The sequence below is a fragment of the Penicillium vulpinum genome, assembly GCF_028829585.1.
Source record: "Penicillium vulpinum strain IBT 29486 chromosome Unknown utg000001l_segment0_segment0, whole genome shotgun sequence".
Taxonomy (NCBI): Eukaryota; Fungi; Ascomycota; class Eurotiomycetes; order Eurotiales; family Aspergillaceae; genus Penicillium; species Penicillium vulpinum.
In genome coordinates this window covers 143,554-163,399 of record NW_026643241.1, presented here as the reverse complement: position 1 = coordinate 163,399, position 19,846 = coordinate 143,554, and the positions used below count along the sequence as shown (strand labels likewise).

At 45.8% G+C, this 19,846-nt stretch overlaps 10 protein-coding genes across 10 annotated transcripts; 5 read left to right on the top strand and 5 right to left on the bottom strand.

The window, feature by feature from the left end:
* The first annotated feature begins 223 nt into the window (after positions 1–223).
* Positions 224–1,511, top strand: N7479_000064 (40S ribosomal protein uS7). The gene is made up of 4 exons (XM_057247762.1): positions 224–441; positions 699–882; positions 943–1,057; positions 1,113–1,511. The coding sequence occupies exons 1-4, from the start codon at positions 308–310 to the stop codon at positions 1,313–1,315; spliced, it is 636 nt and encodes a 211-aa protein (XP_057112194.1). The 5' UTR covers positions 224–307; the 3' UTR covers positions 1,316–1,511.
* Positions 1,512–1,810: 299 nt separating this feature from the next.
* Positions 1,811–4,270, top strand: N7479_000063 (SDA1 family protein; the record flags this gene model as incomplete). The annotated part of the gene is made up of 4 exons (XM_057247761.1): positions 1,811–1,857; positions 1,950–1,985; positions 2,061–2,348; positions 2,404–4,270. The coding sequence occupies 4 exons, from the start codon at positions 1,811–1,813 to the stop codon at positions 4,268–4,270; spliced, it is 2,238 nt and encodes a 745-aa protein (XP_057112193.1).
* A 491-nt stretch (positions 4,271–4,761) lies between these two features.
* N7479_000062 (uncharacterized protein) lies at positions 4,762–5,499 on the top strand (the record flags this gene model as incomplete). The annotated part of the gene is made up of 1 exon (XM_057247760.1): positions 4,762–5,499. The coding sequence occupies one exon, from the start codon at positions 4,762–4,764 to the stop codon at positions 5,497–5,499; it is 738 nt and encodes a 245-aa protein (XP_057112192.1).
* A 1,316-nt stretch (positions 5,500–6,815) lies between these two features.
* On the top strand, positions 6,816–7,148 carry N7479_000061 (uncharacterized protein; the record flags this gene model as incomplete). The annotated part of the gene is made up of 2 exons (XM_057247759.1): positions 6,816–6,884; positions 6,978–7,148. 2 exons carry the CDS (start codon positions 6,816–6,818, stop codon positions 7,146–7,148), a joined length of 240 nt encoding a protein of 79 aa, XP_057112191.1.
* A 1,453-nt stretch (positions 7,149–8,601) lies between these two features.
* N7479_000060 (uncharacterized protein) lies at positions 8,602–9,111 on the bottom strand (the record flags this gene model as incomplete). The annotated part of the gene is made up of 2 exons (XM_057247758.1): positions 8,602–8,783; positions 9,075–9,111. 2 exons carry the CDS (start codon positions 9,109–9,111, stop codon positions 8,602–8,604), a joined length of 219 nt encoding a protein of 72 aa, XP_057112190.1.
* Positions 9,112–9,806: 695 nt separating this feature from the next.
* N7479_000059 (uncharacterized protein) lies at positions 9,807–10,202 on the bottom strand (the record flags this gene model as incomplete). The annotated part of the gene is made up of 1 exon (XM_057247757.1): positions 9,807–10,202. The coding sequence occupies one exon, from the start codon at positions 10,200–10,202 to the stop codon at positions 9,807–9,809; it is 396 nt and encodes a 131-aa protein (XP_057112189.1).
* A 1,611-nt stretch (positions 10,203–11,813) lies between these two features.
* On the bottom strand, positions 11,814–12,283 carry N7479_000058 (uncharacterized protein; the record flags this gene model as incomplete). Its single annotated transcript, XM_057247756.1, has 2 exons — positions 11,814–11,881; positions 11,929–12,283. 2 exons carry the CDS (start codon positions 12,281–12,283, stop codon positions 11,814–11,816), a joined length of 423 nt encoding a protein of 140 aa, XP_057112188.1.
* Positions 12,284–12,674: 391 nt separating this feature from the next.
* On the bottom strand, positions 12,675–13,721 carry N7479_000057 (putative mitochondrial phosphate carrier protein (Mir1); the record flags this gene model as incomplete). The annotated part of the gene is made up of 3 exons (XM_057247755.1): positions 12,675–13,059; positions 13,134–13,553; positions 13,603–13,721. The coding sequence occupies 3 exons, from the start codon at positions 13,719–13,721 to the stop codon at positions 12,675–12,677; spliced, it is 924 nt and encodes a 307-aa protein (XP_057112187.1).
* A 3,345-nt stretch (positions 13,722–17,066) lies between these two features.
* Positions 17,067–18,349, bottom strand: N7479_000056 (uncharacterized protein; the record flags this gene model as incomplete). Its single annotated transcript, XM_057247754.1, has 2 exons — positions 17,067–17,906; positions 17,984–18,349. The coding sequence occupies 2 exons, from the start codon at positions 18,347–18,349 to the stop codon at positions 17,067–17,069; spliced, it is 1,206 nt and encodes a 401-aa protein (XP_057112186.1).
* Positions 18,350–19,167: 818 nt separating this feature from the next.
* Positions 19,168–19,821, top strand: N7479_000055 (uncharacterized protein; the record flags this gene model as incomplete). Its single annotated transcript, XM_057247753.1, has 1 exon — positions 19,168–19,821. One exon carries the CDS (start codon positions 19,168–19,170, stop codon positions 19,819–19,821), a length of 654 nt encoding a protein of 217 aa, XP_057112185.1.
* Positions 19,822–19,846: the final 25 nt, after the last annotated feature.

The following is a 19,846-nucleotide window of genomic DNA, read 5'->3' as shown; positions in this document are numbered from 1 at the left end:
TAAGAGTACTCAGCAGAATCAGTACAAAATAGAAAATCAATGTGATCAATTTAAGGCCGAGATTATTGGTTTTCCCCGGTGTCAATGCCGATCACCATAAAGTTTGAATTCCTCAGGTATTAAGGTGTCAAGGCACCAAGGCATCAATCAGGTGATATCCACTCTCAGCCTACCCTAATCACATGACCCCCGCACAACCTAAGCGAGGCACACCAATTTCTTTCTTGGATAACCGGAACCTCATCGACGTTCAACCACCAAACGACAACCCGGTCATTTTCCCACGAACCCCTCCCGCACAGTCAACATGTCCGACAACGGGGACGTCGAGGTCGCCGCCTTCCCTGTCCTGCCCAAGGAGGTTCTGGCCGAGCAGGGCAGCATTAAGCTGTTCAACAAGTGGAGCTACGATGATGTCGAGATCCGGGACATTTCCCTGACGTGAGTCTTTCTATCGGGTCCTCTATGCGCCGAGTGAATTCCTGTTGTGTGCGAGAAGAAAACACGAGTCGAATTGGTGGAATGGCAAGACTTTTTCGACGACTTGAAGGGGGAATATCGGAATTCTATATCGGAGGAAATACAACACGCTATGGGACTGGTTTTCTCTTCGCACACATCAGGAAATCAACAGCGCACACAAGGACCGGCAATTGCGCGACTATCAGATTTACAGAGGTGCTGACCCGCCATCATAGCGACTACATCCAGATCCGCTCCCCCGTCTACCTCTCCCACTCTGCCGGTCGCTATGCCGCCAAGCGTTTCCGCAAGGCTCAGTGCCCCATCATCGAGCGTCTCACCAACTCCCTGATGATGAACGGCCGCAACAACGGAAAGAAGCTCCTCGCTGTCCGCATTGTCGCTCACGCTTTCGAGATCGTATGTGCCACTCCGACCAATTCAACTATCTAATTCAGGGACTAATATTCCATTTTACAGGTCCACATCATGACCGACCAGAACCCTCTCCAGGTCGCCGTTGACGCTATTGTCAACTGCGGTCCCCGTGAGGACTCCACCCGTATCGGTTCCCAGGGTACCGTCCGTCGCCAGGGTATGTGAAAAGTCTTCTCGCCAGTTCTGATATCAAATACTAATTACCATCCCAGCCGTCGATGTGTCTCCCCTCCGTCGCGTGAACCAGTCTATCTCTCTGCTCACCATCGGTGCCCGCGAGGCCTCTTTCCGCAACATCAAGAGCATTGCTGAGTGCCTTGCTGAGGAGCTGATCAACGCCGCCAAGGGTTCTTCCAACTCCTACGCTATCAAGAAGAAGGATGAGCTCGAGCGTGTTGCCAAGAGCAACCGGTAAAGGGGTTGTGTTGGATTTGTTCTCCGTTTGGTCCTCTGTTTGCGCATACTGGAGTGGACGGGGGTTTAACCGGGATTCAGTGGATTCGCATGCATCTGCAAGGCTGTACATAATGTGATACAGTCAGGAGGAAGCACGATCTTAAAAAGGGAACGCATTCGGACGGCTTTCTTTGTAGTTGTGATGTGATCACGAAGACCCTGGGTCGTAAAGACCTATTTCCTAAAAAGAAAAAACTTCTTTTATTCTCGTTTATGAATGGATCTGGCAATATAGATTGAATGTGGATCAGATTGTAGAATAATACATGATTCAAATGATCAAATGTCTTGATGTCTCAATGTTTACGATTTGATAGTTCTAGCCAAATCAGACCTTGGAATATTGCCAAGATTGAGATTTTCCATCGCTTATCGATACGGAGAATACGGAGAAAAAAAAAGTTTCGGACCTCAACACACCCTTCCCAACCACCTCATTGTTATTTCCATCAAAATGGTGAAAAGAAAGCTTGGAGCCTTGGAAAAGGTTGAGGCTGACCTGTATGTACATTTCGTTTGAGCCGATGCGCCCATGGTCAATCGATCAGAGGCTTCAGTCCGTGATGCTAACATCTTTTCTTTGCGATTCGCAGGCCCAATTTGCAGCACAAGATTCGCAGGGATCCCAAGTAAGTTTATATGCAGAGATTTTCTATGATTCATTGCACTCGATCTGGGGCTAATTGTCGCGTTGCGCTATTCAGGTCTTACATCGAGGATTTCCGCGCCCAACACTACCAATATGAATCCCATCGTGAGATTTTCATGGCAGCGCCCTCGTCCGCCACGGATACTGGTGTGATTTCTCTTCGGGATCTAATTGACTTCATTTCCCATGTGGCCGACTGTTACCCAGACATCTGTAAAGACTTCCCGCAACAGCTCATTGACATGCTCATGCAGCACCACCTGCTGTTGGAGACAGAGTTGCGGGAGAAGTTGGTTGGAAGTTTGGTGCTTTTGAAGAAGAAGGATATTATAGATTCAGCAACGTATGAAGACCCACTTTATTACTTCCCCTACTGTCGATCCTAACTGCTACTCCAGGCTCCTTCACACACTCTTCCCCATCCTTGTCTCTACGCCTAGCAAGACTCTGCGAGCTCTGCTCTTCCAGAAGATTCTCTCTGAGCTGCGAACTGCAAATTCAAAGACCACTAACCACAAGCTGAACCGAACTATGCAAACCGTCCTGTTCAACTTGGTCACATCAGACCGCACATCGGCCAAAGGCTTGTGGGCGATCAAGATCACCAGAGAGCTATGGAAACGCCAAATCTGGACTGAGGCTAAGGCCGTTGAGGTCATGAAGGAGGCAGCCTTGTCACTAAATGAGAAGGTCGTCATCGGCGGAGTCCGTTTCTTCCTTGGTGGTGATAAGGAGCGCGAGGAATTGGAGGATGAAGAGAGTGACGAAGAGGTCAGTGTTGGTCAGGTTAAGCACCAACTTACCATCAACAAGAAGACTAGAAAGAAGGCCCGTGTCGCCGAAAAGGCCATCAAAGCGGCCAGGAACAAGGAGCGCAAGAAGGGCAATCCTAATCCCCTGAACTTCTCCGCCCTTCATCTGCTACACGATCCTCAGGGATTTGCGGATAACATGTTCTTCAAGCACCTCCAGAACGGCAAATCTAAGTTGAACCTAGAGCAAAAGCTCCAAGTGCTACAGTTGGTCTCCCGTCTAGTCGGCTTGCACAAGTTGCACATTATGCCGCTCTACTCTTATTTCCAAAAGTACCTTACGCCTCGCCAACCTTCTGTGACTTCATTTCTGGCATCCCTGGCCCAAGCCTCCCACGACTTGGTGCCACCCGATGTCCTCGAGCCTCTGGTCCAGAAGATTGCAAACGAGTTCGTGTCCGAAGCATCTGCTGGTGAAGTTGCGACAGCTGGTCTAAATGCCATCCGTGAAATCTGTGCCCGGCAGCCTTTGGCTATTGAAGAGACCCTGTTGCAGGATCTTGTCATGTACAAGAAGAGCAAGGATAAGGGTGTCATGATGGCCTCCAAAGGTCTCCTCAGTCTTTACCGTGATGTTGGTGCGCAGATGCTGAAGAAGCGTGACCGTGGTAAGGAGGCCGCAATGAGTCTGCGCGCTGGTGAGAGACAAGAGAGACGTTACGGTGAGCAGGCGGTCGGTGAAATCCAAGGCCTGGAACTCTTGGCGAAGTGGAAAGACGAGGAGCGTCGCAAGAAGAACATCGAGAATGGTCTTCCATCTGATGCGGAAGATGATGAAGTGGAGAATGACGAAGCCGACTGGGCCGCCTGGAATGTCGAAGATGACTCGGACAGCGATGTCGATGGAGAATGGATCAATGTGGAGGATGACGTTGACATTGTACTGAGCGATTCCGAAGATGAAGGCAAGCCGGCATCAAAGAAGGCCAAGCAGGAAGAAGAGGCCAAGAAGGACGCTGAAAAAGAATCGGAAGCCGACAAAGTCATTGATTTCATGAAACTGGCCACCACCCGCATCCTCACACCCGCCGATCTTGCCAAGCTTGCTGAGCTTCGCGCCCAGGCAGCCGCTGATGCAACTCTTCCGGGCAACAAGGGCCGCGTCGCTGCCCCATGGACCTCCCGTCATACCGATGACCCATTGACCGCTGAAGAGATTGAGGGTCTTGCTGCTCTTTCTGCCGCTAGGGCTACTCGCGAGGAACGTATTGCCCACGCCAAGGAGGGCAAGACCTCTGATCATATGAGCAAGGAGGCTCGCCGCAAGGAACGCAAGGAGGAGGCAGGAAAGAGTAGTACCAACAAGGAGAAGGCTCGCAAGAAGAACTTCCTCATGACACTGGGCAAGGCTCGCAGCAAGAACAAGAGAAGTTTGGTGGAGACCCGTGCTGTGCTCCGGGCCCATGTCGATCGTGGCAAGAGAGGTGGACGGAGAGGAAACGTTGGCCAGTAGGCCTTTTATGTCGTTTAAAAATAATGATTGTCGTTATATACAGTACATTACTTTTGTCATTTCACGGTCGCAGGATAGATTTATAAAGAGCATATACTACTACATTCGTCCCACTAGTACGGAGTAATTATAGTCGAAGGGACTACTCCATACTCCGTACTTAAAAATGGCTTAGACTGTTCTATTAGAAATATCCAGTGAATCAAGTCAATCAAGTCAATCAAGTCAATCAAGTCAATCAAGTCAATCAAGTCAAAGTAGATTGGTTGACGCGAGATGAAGTGGAGACTCCAAGGATTCATCAACGCGTACCGCGTTAAGTGGCGTTCCCGTTGCCCAAGCAGCCCTCGTCCATTTTGCATTTCCTTTTTTTCCCTTCCCCTCCTCATTCCTTTACACTACGTCACTCCCTCATGTTCATTTCAAGAATACTGCAGTGAAATCTCAAATCTCAAATACCTTTCTATCATTCACATATCCCATTTTTCAAAATGCCCTCCGTCAACCGTCCAATGCCCAGCAACGACTTGTCGAAGCGTCGCCGCTTCCAACCTCCCATCACAACGTTCTTCACATCTGCCTCGGGGCCAGTGTCTTCAGATACACCTGCAGTATCGCACCACCACCATTACGCTGCGGAAACCTTCTCTGCTCACCCCATTGTGCCCGCCAAAGTTCAGTCTTCTCTCATGTCTGTCGGAATGCGGGTCCGGAAATCCGTCGCAGACGGATATAGAACCCACATGTCCAAGCCCGAAGAAAAGGCCCCACTCCCTACAGCTATTGGCCAGACCCCTCGCGCTCAGCCCTACCATGGCAGCAGATACTCTGAGCTACCGCCGTTTTCTGGCGCTCGTAAATCCTCCTTCGGCGCCAATGATTACCTCGTTACCGACGATGGCGACGCATACTCGATCCCACCAAGCAGCCAAGACTCGACTGGGTCATTTGCCATGGGCGGTCAAAAGCGGGCTTTGGAATTAGATGGGGATATTCTTGTTGATGAGGATGCTGATGAATCATTCAACAATTTCGGCGGATCCTGGCACGAGAACTCATACGGACGAACCATCCTGTCCCCGAATTTGGGCCAAAGTCGCCGCATTCTTGCTGTGCGTCACAGCAAGATTGAACAGCCCACCATGGACATGGATGATTTCGAGGAAGCTACGTTCCTCCGCCGCCGCGAGGAAGTTGATGCGGAGGATGTGCGGATGTACGGCCCTTGAATTGTTTGTCCTCGCTTCTCGTTTCCCTTTCATTATGAACCACTGCATGACATGGCCCGCTATCGCCTCCTATCTTCTTGCTGATCCTTGGGTCTGGAATCGGCTTGGTCTCTTTTACCAGATTTATATTATACCCACTGTCGTTCTATGCTGTACCATATTGTTTTGTATCATTATCTTTCCTCATCTGGAGAGCAGTGAATGTAACTTATCAAGGCCATTAGTTCATACTTTTGTATCCGAGTAATAATTAGTCTTATAGTCAACTTCAGGGTCGACCCCAATAGAAGATGATGGATGTTTTACTATTTCACTTCTGGGGACTGAGCACATGAAAAATAATCAATATAATTGATATCAGACATTAACCCTGAGCCACGATTAAACTTGATAATATACAAAAAAATAAAGCAACCAGGCAGTTAATGAGCCATATTTGGTATATAAAGAAAGGGCCAACATATATTTCTACATTCTGAGATGTAGTCCCGCATTATTCTAAGTTACCAACCTCGTAATCTTGCCCAATATACTCGAATCTTTAAAAACCTCGGAATCCGCGGAGGAGGATGGTTCTCTGATAATACCAAAACGGTCTTTTTTCTGCGAGTACAACGGATATCATTTTTGAGAAGCGTAATGCTATCCTTCAAGGCAGCGCCGGAATCAACATCAACATCAATAAACTGTCCCAACTAAATATCTGGATATTCTTGTGTTTCTTGCTTGGGCGGATCCTGATATATTCCATATCGAACGATAGGGTCAACCTTCGATCTTTTCATGCTTCTTTTCAACTCATTGACCGGTAAATCCTTACTAGACCTTACTAAATCCCAGACCATCGCCCTCCTGGAAAAATGTTGTAGTCCTCTTTTGGACTAGTGGACACATGGACCAGGGCTCTCCAAATAACTTTATTGTCTCTTCACCAATTAAAACTCAATATGCTAGACCCACATGTGCACCTGGCCAATCAAAATTTTCACCTTTCTTTTGGGAAGTCTCCGCTCTGTCTTCCAGCTGCGGCTCCCGAGGTCTTAATGTATGAGCTCTCTGTGTGATAATATTTTTTTGTGCGAACTACCATACTATTTCCTTTTGAGGAATACATATGTACAACTCTTTTTTTGGCATCTCTGGTAACCAGAAACTACAACTACTTCAAGTTACAGTTTGTTTCATCATCCATACTCTTTTGGCCCCTCCGAAAAACAGCTTCCCTGCATGAGGACATCTTGCGCAGATTAATGGTACCTAAGCCTATTGCATTTCCTAACCTCTTTGAAAGGGCGATGAGGGCCTGGATCTCCCAGATGACTGGCGACTTGTTTCAGCTGCTGCTGACTGAGACATTCCATTCCTCAAATATCACCGATCATTATGTACGACCCACGTTTGTGTTCCTGCAAGCTCTAACAGTTCACCTACCTGATATGCGATGCGAATGAACCTCCATTCACTTTCTATTTATTCAGACTTCGTTTGGGGATAATGCAATGACTACGCACATCCAGGGATATCTTACGGATATATCTGGTATCTTTGCCGTTATCGAGGTGAAGCTGAGAATTTGCAACTGGGATAAATACCCTAAGCTTCCGTGGCAGGAGACTGCTGAAATGGTTTCCTGGATCTGCACGGTGTGATGAATGCTCGAGAGACGACCCCCATTTACCCGTGAGTACTCTCAATCGCATTGTTTGCTTGTGTTCTTACAGCCTTTTATAGACGCCTTCTGCTATTATGAGACAATTATGAGATCTTGCTGGTTGTAATCGGCAGAGGAACCTCAAGCTCTGGTGGGGTATTTGCCCCAGGTATTTGCCCCAGGTATTTGCCCCAGGTAATTGCTGACGGTGTTGAGGATCAATAACGTTTTCTTCGTTGGTACCTGAGCTCATGCTTAATGATGAAGAAGTCAAAGCATTGGCCGTTCACTTGCCCAAAATAATTTTCAACTTTATCCAAGATCGCAAACTTATCTTGGAGCTACCCTAGGCCTCGTACACCTTGATGTCTAAATGATGAAGAGGCGGACAATCCGGTTACTTTCTTGCCGGAGATAATCACCAATTTTGTTGATTTCTAACAGACAAAGACAATATCGTGTACAAATTTCAAGCGAGATGGGTAGTATGTAGAAACTGACAGTGCCCTAGCTATGATTTTGACGAGATTATGTTTTTGTTGCGCGTAATGAAACCATGAGACTCTTTTCGAGTATAGTTGCAGTTCAAAACATGATTCTAGAGCATGTTATTTACACCGGCGCGTACCTCAATGTAATCATCGATGATAGGGCTGTCTTTATGAGACATCTAACCGGATTCTAGGAATAGAACAAGGTCTGTCTCATTCTCCAAGCTCTCTACAGCCTTCGCCAACCAGCACATCTATAGTATGCTATAGTGGCAAAGGAGTTGAAAAAACATAGGATTTAAACCACTTGTCGATAAGCCATACATTCTTATTTATAAAGAGCAAGGTATCTAGCTCTTCCCATGTGTGGATGAAACCTTAATTGCTACACTTAACGAAGAGGAGATCAATCAGTTTTAAACAACTATCTCATTTAAGCATCATGACCTTAGGGAACTAAAGGAATTCCTTAGTTGTAGCTTATCGAGAGAGGAATAAGGCATCCTCCTCCTAAGTAGGCCTATATAGAAGAGATTATTATGAAAGTAGGTCTCCGAGATGCATCTTATATCTACCTCCCGATAAAGACCTAGTACAGACTACCGGAAATCATAAATTTAGAGGTGACAGGGGAAGCAACAGCAGGAGGAGTAGCCTGCAAGGTGCAAGGTGGTGAGAGATGTTGCTGATCGAGAGAAGAAGAGGAAGAGAAAAAGGAAACTAAGAAGGAGGAAACTCAGCGATTAACTACATAGTATGTACGCAATAGCCATAGAGAGCACTACACACTACACGCTATTAGCCTAATGACAGCATATAAATTCCATGAATATCTGAGAGATCAATCAATTGTTCTTCACTTTGTAGTCATTTTGCATTCGCTGATTGGACATTGACCACAATGACTTGACAACAGAACCGCCAGGTGGTGACAGTGCATATTCATGTCCATAGTCAGGTCTACAAGTCCCAGGGTACATCCATAGTAGCTCTTCGATCTTTGATGTATTCGATGATCAATTGGGGTAAGTGGCTAGTCAGAGCTTCAACCTCGTGGTCGCTTAGAGCAAGTTCGGGAACCAACGAAGCAAGTGTGACCTGGTGGGCAAGGACCACTGCGGGGATGGCCACGCCAGTGCTGGCTATGTTTATATGAATATTAGCATAGATCCTCAACAAAATCAGCAGCTCGAAAGGATATGACAGGATTTAGGCTATATTAGCTATATCCGTGGTAGTGGAGATGCGTCCTCCGATGAGAATGACCGATGAGGGGCTCGAGATTTGGAGTACGGGGAAATCTAACTTGCTGGACACGGAGTGGGAGGCGGTAGGAGCGGTGGTAGGAGAGGGGGGGGACAGAGGATGAAGTAACATTAGGGGCGGCGGGGGGATGGACGGTGTTCTAGAAGAGTTGTCAGTTACCTTCACACCTTGGTAGTTGATGAGGTCTCTAGGACGCAGCTGCATTGGTGGTATAAGTAGACCGGGAGGTTATATCGATAGAAGGCCGCATTTCCTTCAACGATAGAGCCACTCAGACAAGACAGATTGGCTTTGCCGAGTAGTCCCCTTAATTAGGGGTTGTGTGTTGTGTATGAGATAGAGGGAGCATCGCTCAGTACGATCAAGCATTACCAACACAACGCAGTAAGGTCAATCATGGGACAGACAGAGTATGCAACTCAGACCGTCGAATGAAGGTGGTATCATGCTCAAATGATTGTCATATCGATAGGGAATGGGTTGGGACGAGTAAGGATCTGAGCATGAGGTGACCACAAGAGACACAGTTTTTAACAAAAGATAAGGCCTACAGAAATTTCTTTGCTTTCAGGCATGGTGAAAAATATGGCGAATATTGCAAGTAGATAGTGACTAGAGAAAAGAAAAAGCTAGGAGGAAGCACTAGCTTTCTGTCTGATTTGGAGGAGAGAAAGAGGAAGAAAGGGAAGAGGAAAAGGAAAAGATAGGAAATAAGCCAGAGCACTTCACTCTAACTAGTAGTGTGCCCATCCGAGAGTTTACTCAACTTATCCCTCACTTTCTTCTCTTATTCTAGTCAGTTTATACCCACGGAGTACTGATCAGACATCACGACTTGAAAGCACTAAGTATTGATTCAGTCAGAGACTCCCTATAAGTAGCCCTGGAGGGTTAGAATATCAAACTATTCCTCCTCTCTCCTCCGCCAATATCTCCCTCACATCAATATAATCCTCATCATTCGTGTCTAAAACTAAATCCTCCTGTAGCTTATCAAGGATTTCTAGCACATAATCCTGACAATCCCATTCAACCGTCTCGTTATCCACATGCACGCTTTGTGCAGCGTTCTTCACTCTCTCGATATCGTCCTCTCCAAGCACAGCAATGAAGAACTGGCGTAAGAACGTGCTTGATTCCCTCGGATTCTCCATAAATGTGTTTCGTTTGAATTGTGGATGCTCGCCATCAACCTCGAGAATGTGATGCTCTTGACCCTTCTCTATATGCAACGCCCAGTGCAGGAAGTTTCCATAGCGTGGTCGGTAGAACACAACAAAGAGCTTTGGAGACATTCTATTTGCTTGGCTCGGTATCTTAGCTATGTTGTTGCCCAGGGGTTCACGGGTTCCTCGCACCTTTGAGCTGTTCACAAATACGGGGCGCATCTGCGAAATATAGAGAATAGGTAGGGCGCAGAAAGATAGAGTAGTCTGAAAAAAATGAGAAGAAAGTAAGATATGTACGTATTTTATGTAGCTATACGTACTTGATTTCCTTTACTGGGTGCTTTCCTATCTTGGCTAGAAGGTATCGCAATTCTTGACCGCCCTTCATTCTGCTAGATTCGTGTGGAAAAGCGTTCCCAGTAATCTTTCTTTTTTTTCGTGCCAGTTGAAGTCAAGATTTTTAACAAATTCATCAGACTTGTCATTTTCTATCAAGCATATCCTCGAGATGTCCGTGTGCAAAAGTTTCCAGTTCCACCACCTAACAGAGCGGTGGGTCCCGAGATCGAAAGGGGGCGACTGGTTGATCACGTTTTCGATCTATGGAGTATAACTAAGTCAGATATCATTCGTCCACATTCAGACTTGGGCTACAAACGTCGCAAGTCAGGGTTCGCACACCCTGCCATCCTAGGGATCAAGACATCCTTTCCGATGGTACCGCAAATGAGCGATCTTCAATCCGATCTATACATGGTATGTCGGCCCTTCTCCTATTGTGACAAAGGTGCCTAAGGCATACATCACATGATTCGCATAATGTATTAGTCAGATGGTGCTTTTTACCTAGGTAGCCGTCAGAACCGTTGGAAGCATCAACTCCTGTGGGAATCCACTAAGGTGCATTTCCCTCTCCCTCCTCCACTCCGTTTCCTCTGTTTCTCGTGGATCTAACACCCGAGATTCCTCTTAGTTGCGGCTCTGCGCCGTCACCAGTTGCGGGGCGGATTAAGATCAACCCGAACCCGCAAAGCCTAGTGGGGCTTTTGCCGTTTCGGGGTTTTTGCGGGGTATGGCGCAGTCTACAGTTATGTACTTAGGTAGTTGTGGACGAATGGTTGTCTAACTCGAGTTGGGGTATAGGAACTGGAAGGGACCAGAAAAATACAATTTGGATATCAATCAACTAATAAAAATCACGAAATTTTATCCCAATAAAAAACCAAGCAACCATTTGCTAAGCAGTCTGATCTTGATATCTTCAAACCCCCCTCTCAGCCCATGACTGAACGATTCCCTTGTTTCTCTCTTAATGTAATTTAACTTCCACGGTTTCTCCATGAACAAACGTATTGGGTTGAGTAAATTTCCATCTTGGCATTGGCTTCGAGCACACAATCTGCCGCCACTGTTCGTATACGCCGTCGACAGCACACATAGGTTCGTAGAACTCCTTACAGGAGGAAATTTCAGCAGTACAGCACCATAAATGCAGGCGACAGAGATAGCGGCCCAAATCAGGGTTTCCGTGAGAGATGATCTTTGTCCGGTCGATATAGACGGTGAGACTGGAGGTGTTGGGATCATGGGAGATGTGGATGACGCCGCCGCCATCTTGGAGAAGGTGTCTCATGATGGAGAAGTGAGCCTTAGTAGCAGGTTTTTTTTTTTGATAAGTCTAGGGAATGGAAAGGTAGATATACATACCTGGTGGTGGACTTGTCCCCAAGCCTTATTTTAAAAGTTATAATATTCGAGAGCCTGAAGGCCATCGACACCGATATTGAGATAGGTGGTATAAAGGACTGATATTGAGTTAGTAGGCTAATATTCACTGTCGGGTAACACTTACGGTCGTCAGCGGTGATTTCACTGGCATTAGTGTACCCAAAAATATACAACAGATCCGTGTTATCCATAACATATTCGGAGACTAGAATGGCACGACATTCCTCCACTGTGCCTGCCAAATTTCCAAAAATGCTAGTCCAAGCTTGACCAGGTAAGTAGTGTGAAGTCACGGCTTTCCTGTTCAGTGGACTGATCGGCGGGTTTTGTTGGTCAAAGTTGTAGATGCCCGGAGCGATTTCGCTGAGGAGTATACCGGTTCTGTGGCCCACCAGCTCATGGATAGTGGTAGTAAGAAATCTGACAATATGTGTAGTCTTGCGGAAATGCTTTAACTCTGATCGATGGACCCATGACATTGGTAGATTGGGGTTATTGTTAATACCGATACGATTAATAGCACGACCTGGTTCCGGCGGTTTGAGCTCCGATATATTTCCAACGATGTCGCGCCGCTATCTAGGCTTGTCAAACCATCAGTGATATCAATTGTATAGGGACAGAAAATTGCGGAGGCTAGAATACATAATTTATCGCAGTCGCAGAAACTAGTTCTTATGTCGGCCCAATGCAATTATACACTAAAGTCGAGAATGAGAGGGTCCCACACCTTGAGGTAATTGCAGTAAACAAAGTAGTCCCTCTCCAACTCAACTTTAGATAAGGCCGTAAATCAGTACATCCATCTCTATACCAAACCCTTTTTCTTCCATCTAAACCATGCGAAATCTTGGAATATCAACGAGACGCTTATTTAGCGATCTCAGTGCCGTTGGTAGCACCAAGAGCCTTCTTGATGTCACCATAAATGGCGAACTGACCAGCGGTGATACCACCAACCATGACAAGACGAGTGGGGAGACCAGCGAAAGCACCACGGAAGCCGAGCTCACCAGCGATCTTGATGAGACGGGAAACAGTACCCTCACCAGCGGCAGCCTTAGTCTTGTTGATCTTGGACAGCATGGTGTCAGCAGGCTGGGAGACGATGGCAGCGGCGAAACCGGCAAGGAGACCAGCTCCAAGGTTGACACCGGTCTGAGCACCGTCGGACATCTTAGATTTGTCGAACTGGGCGAAGATCATTTCAGAGAACTTCTCGAAAGCTACGAACTTGGTCACGGTGTAGGGAACCCTATTAATATGTTAATATTTCGGTTCTCCTTTTTCGCTTTTGACGCTGTAAAGCTTTTCTTGGGATCGACGTACTGCTTTAAGAGGATAGGTCCGAAACCACCGTAGAACGCCCCGACACCCTCATTCTTCAGGATCTTGCTGAAGCCGCCGATAAGACCGTTGGCAAAGCCAGGGGTAGAGACGAGACGAATACGGGTAGCCTCAAGAGGGCAAAGGGCGATTGAAGCAAAGAACTCGGCTGCGGCGGCAGAGAAAGAGTAGATGGCAATACGATTTTGGCGGGCCTTCTCGAGACCGACGCTGTTGACCGCCTGGGCCTTGAAGTACTCGTATCCACCGAACTTGAAGGCACCCTGGGCGAAGTAACCAGCAAAGGTAGGACCGGCACCGGTCAAGAGAGCACCAGCACCCTCGTTCTTAATGACCTGGCGGAAAGCATTGAACATGCCCTTGTTGTAGGTGGCAGGGTCAAGCTGGATCCTCGTCTTGACGCTGAGAGGTTGTCAGTAACCCGGCGATAACAAAGAGCGGGCCAACTTACACATCGACGGGAGTGAAGGCACCGTGGGTGACGGAGCAGCAGACAGCACCGGCAAAGGCAAAGCGACCGATCAGGTCGATGCCCTGGGGGCCTTTCTGGGTAGGGGCGGGAGCAGACATCGCGACGTTGATGAATGCGCGCGACGCGGGAGTTTTAGATTGGAGTGGGAAAATGTGTGGTGAGGGTGTGGTGATCGGAGATTGTAGAGTAAAAGGGACGCATTCATGCACCCCTACCGCTCGTCATGCAAAGACACGTGTTAGGCATTGGTATCAGAATACCCCCTATACGTCATCCGGATTCCCCTAGTCCCTGGGGTAGCATATCTACTACTTTCTACTTAATTTTTATTCACCTGTTTCTTCGACCTTTCATAATATATAAACCTCAAGTAATTTCTACTGAATATGTGCCACCATCTGGAGTATTTGGATATCCCGTCTTATCGGAAGAATTCGGGATTGTCAACCCCGGAAATGCCGAATCTTACACCGAATCCTGGTATGTAATTGAGTTTGGCACTATACCTGATCCAGAAATGAACCATGTACTTCGTACCTCGTATACCATTTGGGTCAACTAGGCAATTGTATGCAAATAGGTGTTTATATATAGTTAAGGTATAAACAACAGCGATTTATTCTGCCAAGTCAGCGAGTGATACGTTCCGAGGTCTCTTGTCGGTGACTTTATATCATGGTGGGTATAATGGGTATACCCGCGATAGATATGCCCGTGGGCGATAGGTGTTGTCGACAGGGTGTCAGCTCGGCTGAGAGACAGATCGTTGACGTTCGAAACCTGAGGAGTATAAAGTAAGTATACCCAGCATCCTTCTAACCCAATTGTGATCATTTTGCAGTGCATAAAACAGGGATCTTTTGGTGCCCTCTCTCTCTTCTCCCATTTCCCCTATCTTTGCTTTTCTATTTTGAATGTACGGAGTACTCTTTCTTCATTGATCGATCTGGCACGTAACATTATAAGGATATAGATACTAACCGGCCCTTACATTTTTTTTTGCAAAAACTACAGACCCTCGCAAGCGAGGGTCCGCCACCTATATGCAAAGTATCACCCAAATACAACTTTTTTTTTCATTTTTACATTTTCACTTTGTCCTCTAACCACACCACCAAAAATGCCTAAAACCAATAAAGATATCGAGAAGCAGATATAACTGGCTATAGACTCTCTATCTGAGCAGTCTAAACCCAATATCACGAAAACTGCGCGAGAATTCGCGGTTCCTATATATCGACTCCGCCGGCGATAGAACGGTGGAAAATCACTTTTTCAAAGACAACCCAATAGTCGAAAGCTTACTTCTTCACAAGAGGGAGCTTTATATAAATATATTGATTACTTTAATTTGGTCGGAGTATCAATAAATCGCCGACAAATTGTCATTGCCGCTAATTTAATTCTCGAGGATAATTATTAGGACCCTTTAATTCTACCCCTATAAATCGGCGACTACTAGCTAAAACGTTTTCTTAAACGTAATCCTAAGTACTATATACGAAGAAGAAGAGCCCTCGATATTGAAAAAGCTTCCGCTCTTAGGAAAACAGTGGTAGAAAGGTGGTTTTAGGACTATTAATAAAAGATCGAGGAGTATAGTATCTGTTAACAAGATATCTACAGTTTTAACGAAGCTGGCTTTTAAATTAGTGTCGGACAAGACCAATTTATTATTATAAGATATCTAAAGAAGAAGCTATTCAATAGATCTGTTACAAATCGTGAATCTATTACAGTTAAAGAGGCTATTTCAGCGGATAGTTTTATCTATCTACCACTTATTATCTTAAGTGCAAAGTAGGCAATACTACGCTGGTTCGATACTATCGAAGGAGATAAGTATATATCTATATCAGATATAGGCTATATCAATAATATTATAGTATACAGATAGATTAAGCTGTTTTACAAATAGACTATTGGTCGTATAATAGGTGTAAAAAGGCTGGTTTTATATAATCGGTTTGGATCTTATATAACGCGTCAATTTATCCAGTTTTATAAGGAGAATAATATTATTTTATTCTTCTTACTCTTGTATACTAGCTATATATTACAGCCTCTTGATATCGGTGTATTTAGCGTATATAAACACTGGTATAGTGAGGCTATTGAAGCGGCTACTATAACTGGTCACCGCAAATTCTTACAGGATAAATTTCTTTATTCTATCGGTGAAATCAGATAAAAGATATTCCGGCCTTATACAATTAAGCTTAGATTCAAATTAACTAGCCTCTAGCCTATTAATCCTAAGCTTATTACCGATAAATTGGAGTCGTACAATCTATATTATAATACTATACCCCGGCCAGATACACTATCAGCTAGCTCTCAAAATATAGAGTTTAGTACACCAAAAACCGCCGAGAGAGTGCGAAGAATAAGCCACCGTATTAATCAGTATAATCCTACTACTAAGCGCTTCCAATAAGGGCTAGCAAAGCTAGTAAAGGGTGCTGAAGCGTAGGCTACTTTGGCTTACCAGCTCCAACGGGAATTCGATAGTACTTAAGCTATTATAGGTACACGCCACGCCCGGTATAATACTTCTTGTCGTTATTTACGAATCACTAGTATTATTAATTCCGATTAAGTCAAAGCAATAAAAAGAAAAGAGTATAAATTGAGCGAAAAAGCCGATTAAGAAAAAACGAAGCGGAAGTGGAAGAAGGTATTGATCGAAATCAGGAAGTATAGAAGGGCTAAAAAAACGCCGGGGGAATTGAATTTTTTTTGTATTCTAGTAGTAAAATAGCTAATTGATATCTTTACTATTTTTAATTAATTAATTTACTATACTGTAGGGTAGTAAATTGATGTTGAAGTAAAATGTATAAAAAAAGTTGTATTTGGGTGATACTTTGTATATGGGTGGTGGACCCTCACTTGCGAGGGTCTGTAATTTTTGTAAAAAAAATGTAAGGGCCGGTTAAGTAGATAGCCTAGCTCTTTATCAATAATAGTAATCGAGTTATACCTAGGTAGGTATATTTGAAATCTTCAACTATTGCTATATATTGTTTGTCGATGAGAATGCACTAGTAGGGGAAACGGCACGGCGTCATATAGCGCTATGCTAGATCTCGATTGCATTGGCCAGAGAAAGTTGATTACTTACCTATGTACGTAGGTACTTTGTCCAATCAATCATGCATAGTTGCCTAATTCAACCATGTCTTATGCATCAGGCTTCCAGTCGAGGTGCTTTAGAAGGGCGATTTAGGAGTACTAAAGGAATTCAACTTTACTTTCACTTGTCACTTGATATTCAATGGTACTACCGTTACAAAAATCAAACCTATGGGGTATCAACATTAGGAACAAAGACCTTGATGGTATTAATCCTCCTTGGACATGAGATGAAGTGGAAAGTACCGTGAAACGCCATATACTGTATACCCCGTAGCACCCCATGTTAACATTGAAATCATATCTTCTCATCCAAAGAGATACTTCTGCCAGCTCTGTTTCCAAGGTTTCCAGGTTCCCCCAAATCGATGGTTAATGCAAGCTTGCTGACTATTGAAGTTCTCCGATCCAGAATGCCGTTGTCCATTACCCCAGGCGTTGACAGGTAGAACACACAGTCCTCCCAGAAGCTTGTCAGACTTGGCTTCTGGGCCTTCAACACAGAGTGGCTCTTGGATCCCGTGAAAAGGCGCCCACGTCACACGCTGTACAGACGAACCTGAGGGTGAGAACCCAGCGTCCGCATCTGCAGACTGCTGAACTAACCGATGTGTAGGCGGCAATGTATCCGATAGCACATCGAGAATGGCATCTGTAAACACGCCCGGGCCAGTAATTTCCAGCGTATCCATTTCGCTGTAACCCCCACTCCAGAAATGGCTCTCGTAGACACGCCGTTTTGTATGGGCCAGTACCCGGACGATGATCTCTCTTAGCAGCGGGCTGAACCGTCGTGGCGCATACATTGTGTACTGAATGAAGCCGTAACGTCGGGCCCAGTGCCAGTCGCGCATTTTCTGCGGCGAGGCGAAAGGCTCGTCGATCTCAATTCCGACGACCAGCGAGATATTCGTGTTGACTGTGTTGTCCTTGAAGACTGAGTCGCGTAGTGAGGGGCAGTGCTTGATGCTGCGTGCGGGATATACATCGAGATCTGCATAGTAGCCGCCGTAGTACCATAGAATCAAGTAGCGGAGGAGATCTCCTCGGTGGACGGAGTGCGGGTAGGATTTGTAGAGTCGGGCGATTTCTGGAATGGATTGGAGAGTCTCCAAAATGAATTTGTCGGCCCAGTCGGTTTGGACGAGCTGTAGATTGTGAAGTTAGCCGTGGTTCGAGCTGATATTTGATTATAGAGATATGAATTATTTGTTATCGGTCTTACTTTGTATTTCCATTCTGAATTTTTTGTCTCGAATTGAATTGAATCGTCGCTTCGGTGGTTGACACCTGGTAACATAATCTGCCACAGTGTGTCTGTCGCATCCTCATCATAGCGCATTTGCCTTTCTATCTCGATGGCGCGTAGCGCATTGGAGAGCTTAACCTCATATTCATAGTCTGGACTTGTGCGAAAGGTAGACTGGTGAAGATATCGTGGTTGGCTTTCCCCGTACAACTTCTCAGTGCGGGGGTCTAGCCTAGATACCGGTGGGGGCAGAGACTTAAAAAGGATGAATAGAGTCAGAATCGCACCCACCAGGACATACTTATGCCGGTTTGGAGACCCTAGAAACAAGCGATTTCTCATGATGAATGATGATAATAGCCATAACAGATACGGGAGACCAGACGGAGTAGAGTGAGATGAAGATTTTCTCTGGCCTATCAGCCTTGGCCCCCAAACAGAAGGGCACTTGTTTCACCTGATTAGTGTAACTACGATAGACCCTGAATAACTTGGGGAGATTCCAGGTGTCACTTGTTCAATCGCGATATTTGAAGATATATAAGGATGAAAAACTTCTTGCAGACAATATAATAATTTGAAATCCATTATCTTTGTAAGAATATAAGAGAATGTGAAACAGAACATTTCTGTTTCTCTGAATGTTCTAATTGTGGGGGCTCTATTAGTGTCTTGGCAAGTGCTTGGCATTCTTAATTAGGAACTAAGGAGCGATAACGCAGCTAAAGGCTTGGCTATACACTTGTATAGCTTCAAATGTTCACAATTATACATTTTACCGTATTATTTTGATATGTCTAAATTCTGTGAATGTCATGGCTATTATTACTCTAATTCTTTCAAATGACAATAAATAACAAACATGGCCTTGATTGGTTTGGTAATCTTCGATTCCCCCCTCGAGGTCATCCTCCACAACCAAACATACGTAGAATCCTCGAACTTCGAAATCACGTGCTGCAAGAGCTAAGCAATAGTATCATTAACCTCGAGACGGATATTTCTCATTCCCTTTCCCCCTCGGCTAGCTTCCATCATCAGCTGCACCACCACTGTATGTGCTCTCTTCCGTGCGGGAGATAGCAAGCATCTATCGGTATGCGTATTCTCTAATACGGAAAGTACGAGACAAGCGTAAGCTAATGTCTTTACTTAGTACCATGTCAAACAACGCAAGCGGTGGCGCAGGTGCGCTCCCGAGACAAGTCGCAAGACAACTCAGGCAACAAAGCCAAACCCGAGGGCGTTCAACAGGACGAGCCGGTGCATCAAACTCTCAGAACAGTAACCGTCGAGCCGCTTCCTACACCGGTCCTATCCAGCCCGGTATGGGAAGTAGCCGCTACGCTACTGTCCCAGATGACGTGGAAGGCCACTTTGAACCCGATCTCATGGAACTTGATCCGATGGAGATCGACTCCCCCGTCCAAGAGCCTCCTCCATCTACCTCTGTGACTCGCATGACCGAGGAATCTGTGGTGAATCACGTCCACCGGCACATCTTCTACATCCCCATTCAGTCTCGACCTATTCCAACTCTCGACCTTGACGTGCTGACTGCCGCTCGGGCTGAATTGACTCGTCTTCAGAGAGTCGGACTGCCAATTCTGCAAGTCCTGCCTGAGCGAGCTGGTCCCCATGTCTACATTTGTATTGAAACGAAACAGGACAACCGTGATCATGCCCTTACTGATGCCAATCTTCGCATGGGTACCATGCAAGACATGATTCGGGATGGCCTCGGCTGGTTTACGGGTCTGCCTTACCGCCACCCACACTTCGAAGTCAAGTTCCTTCGTGGACGACGCCTCTAAATTGAGTTATTGTTACTGGATGCGC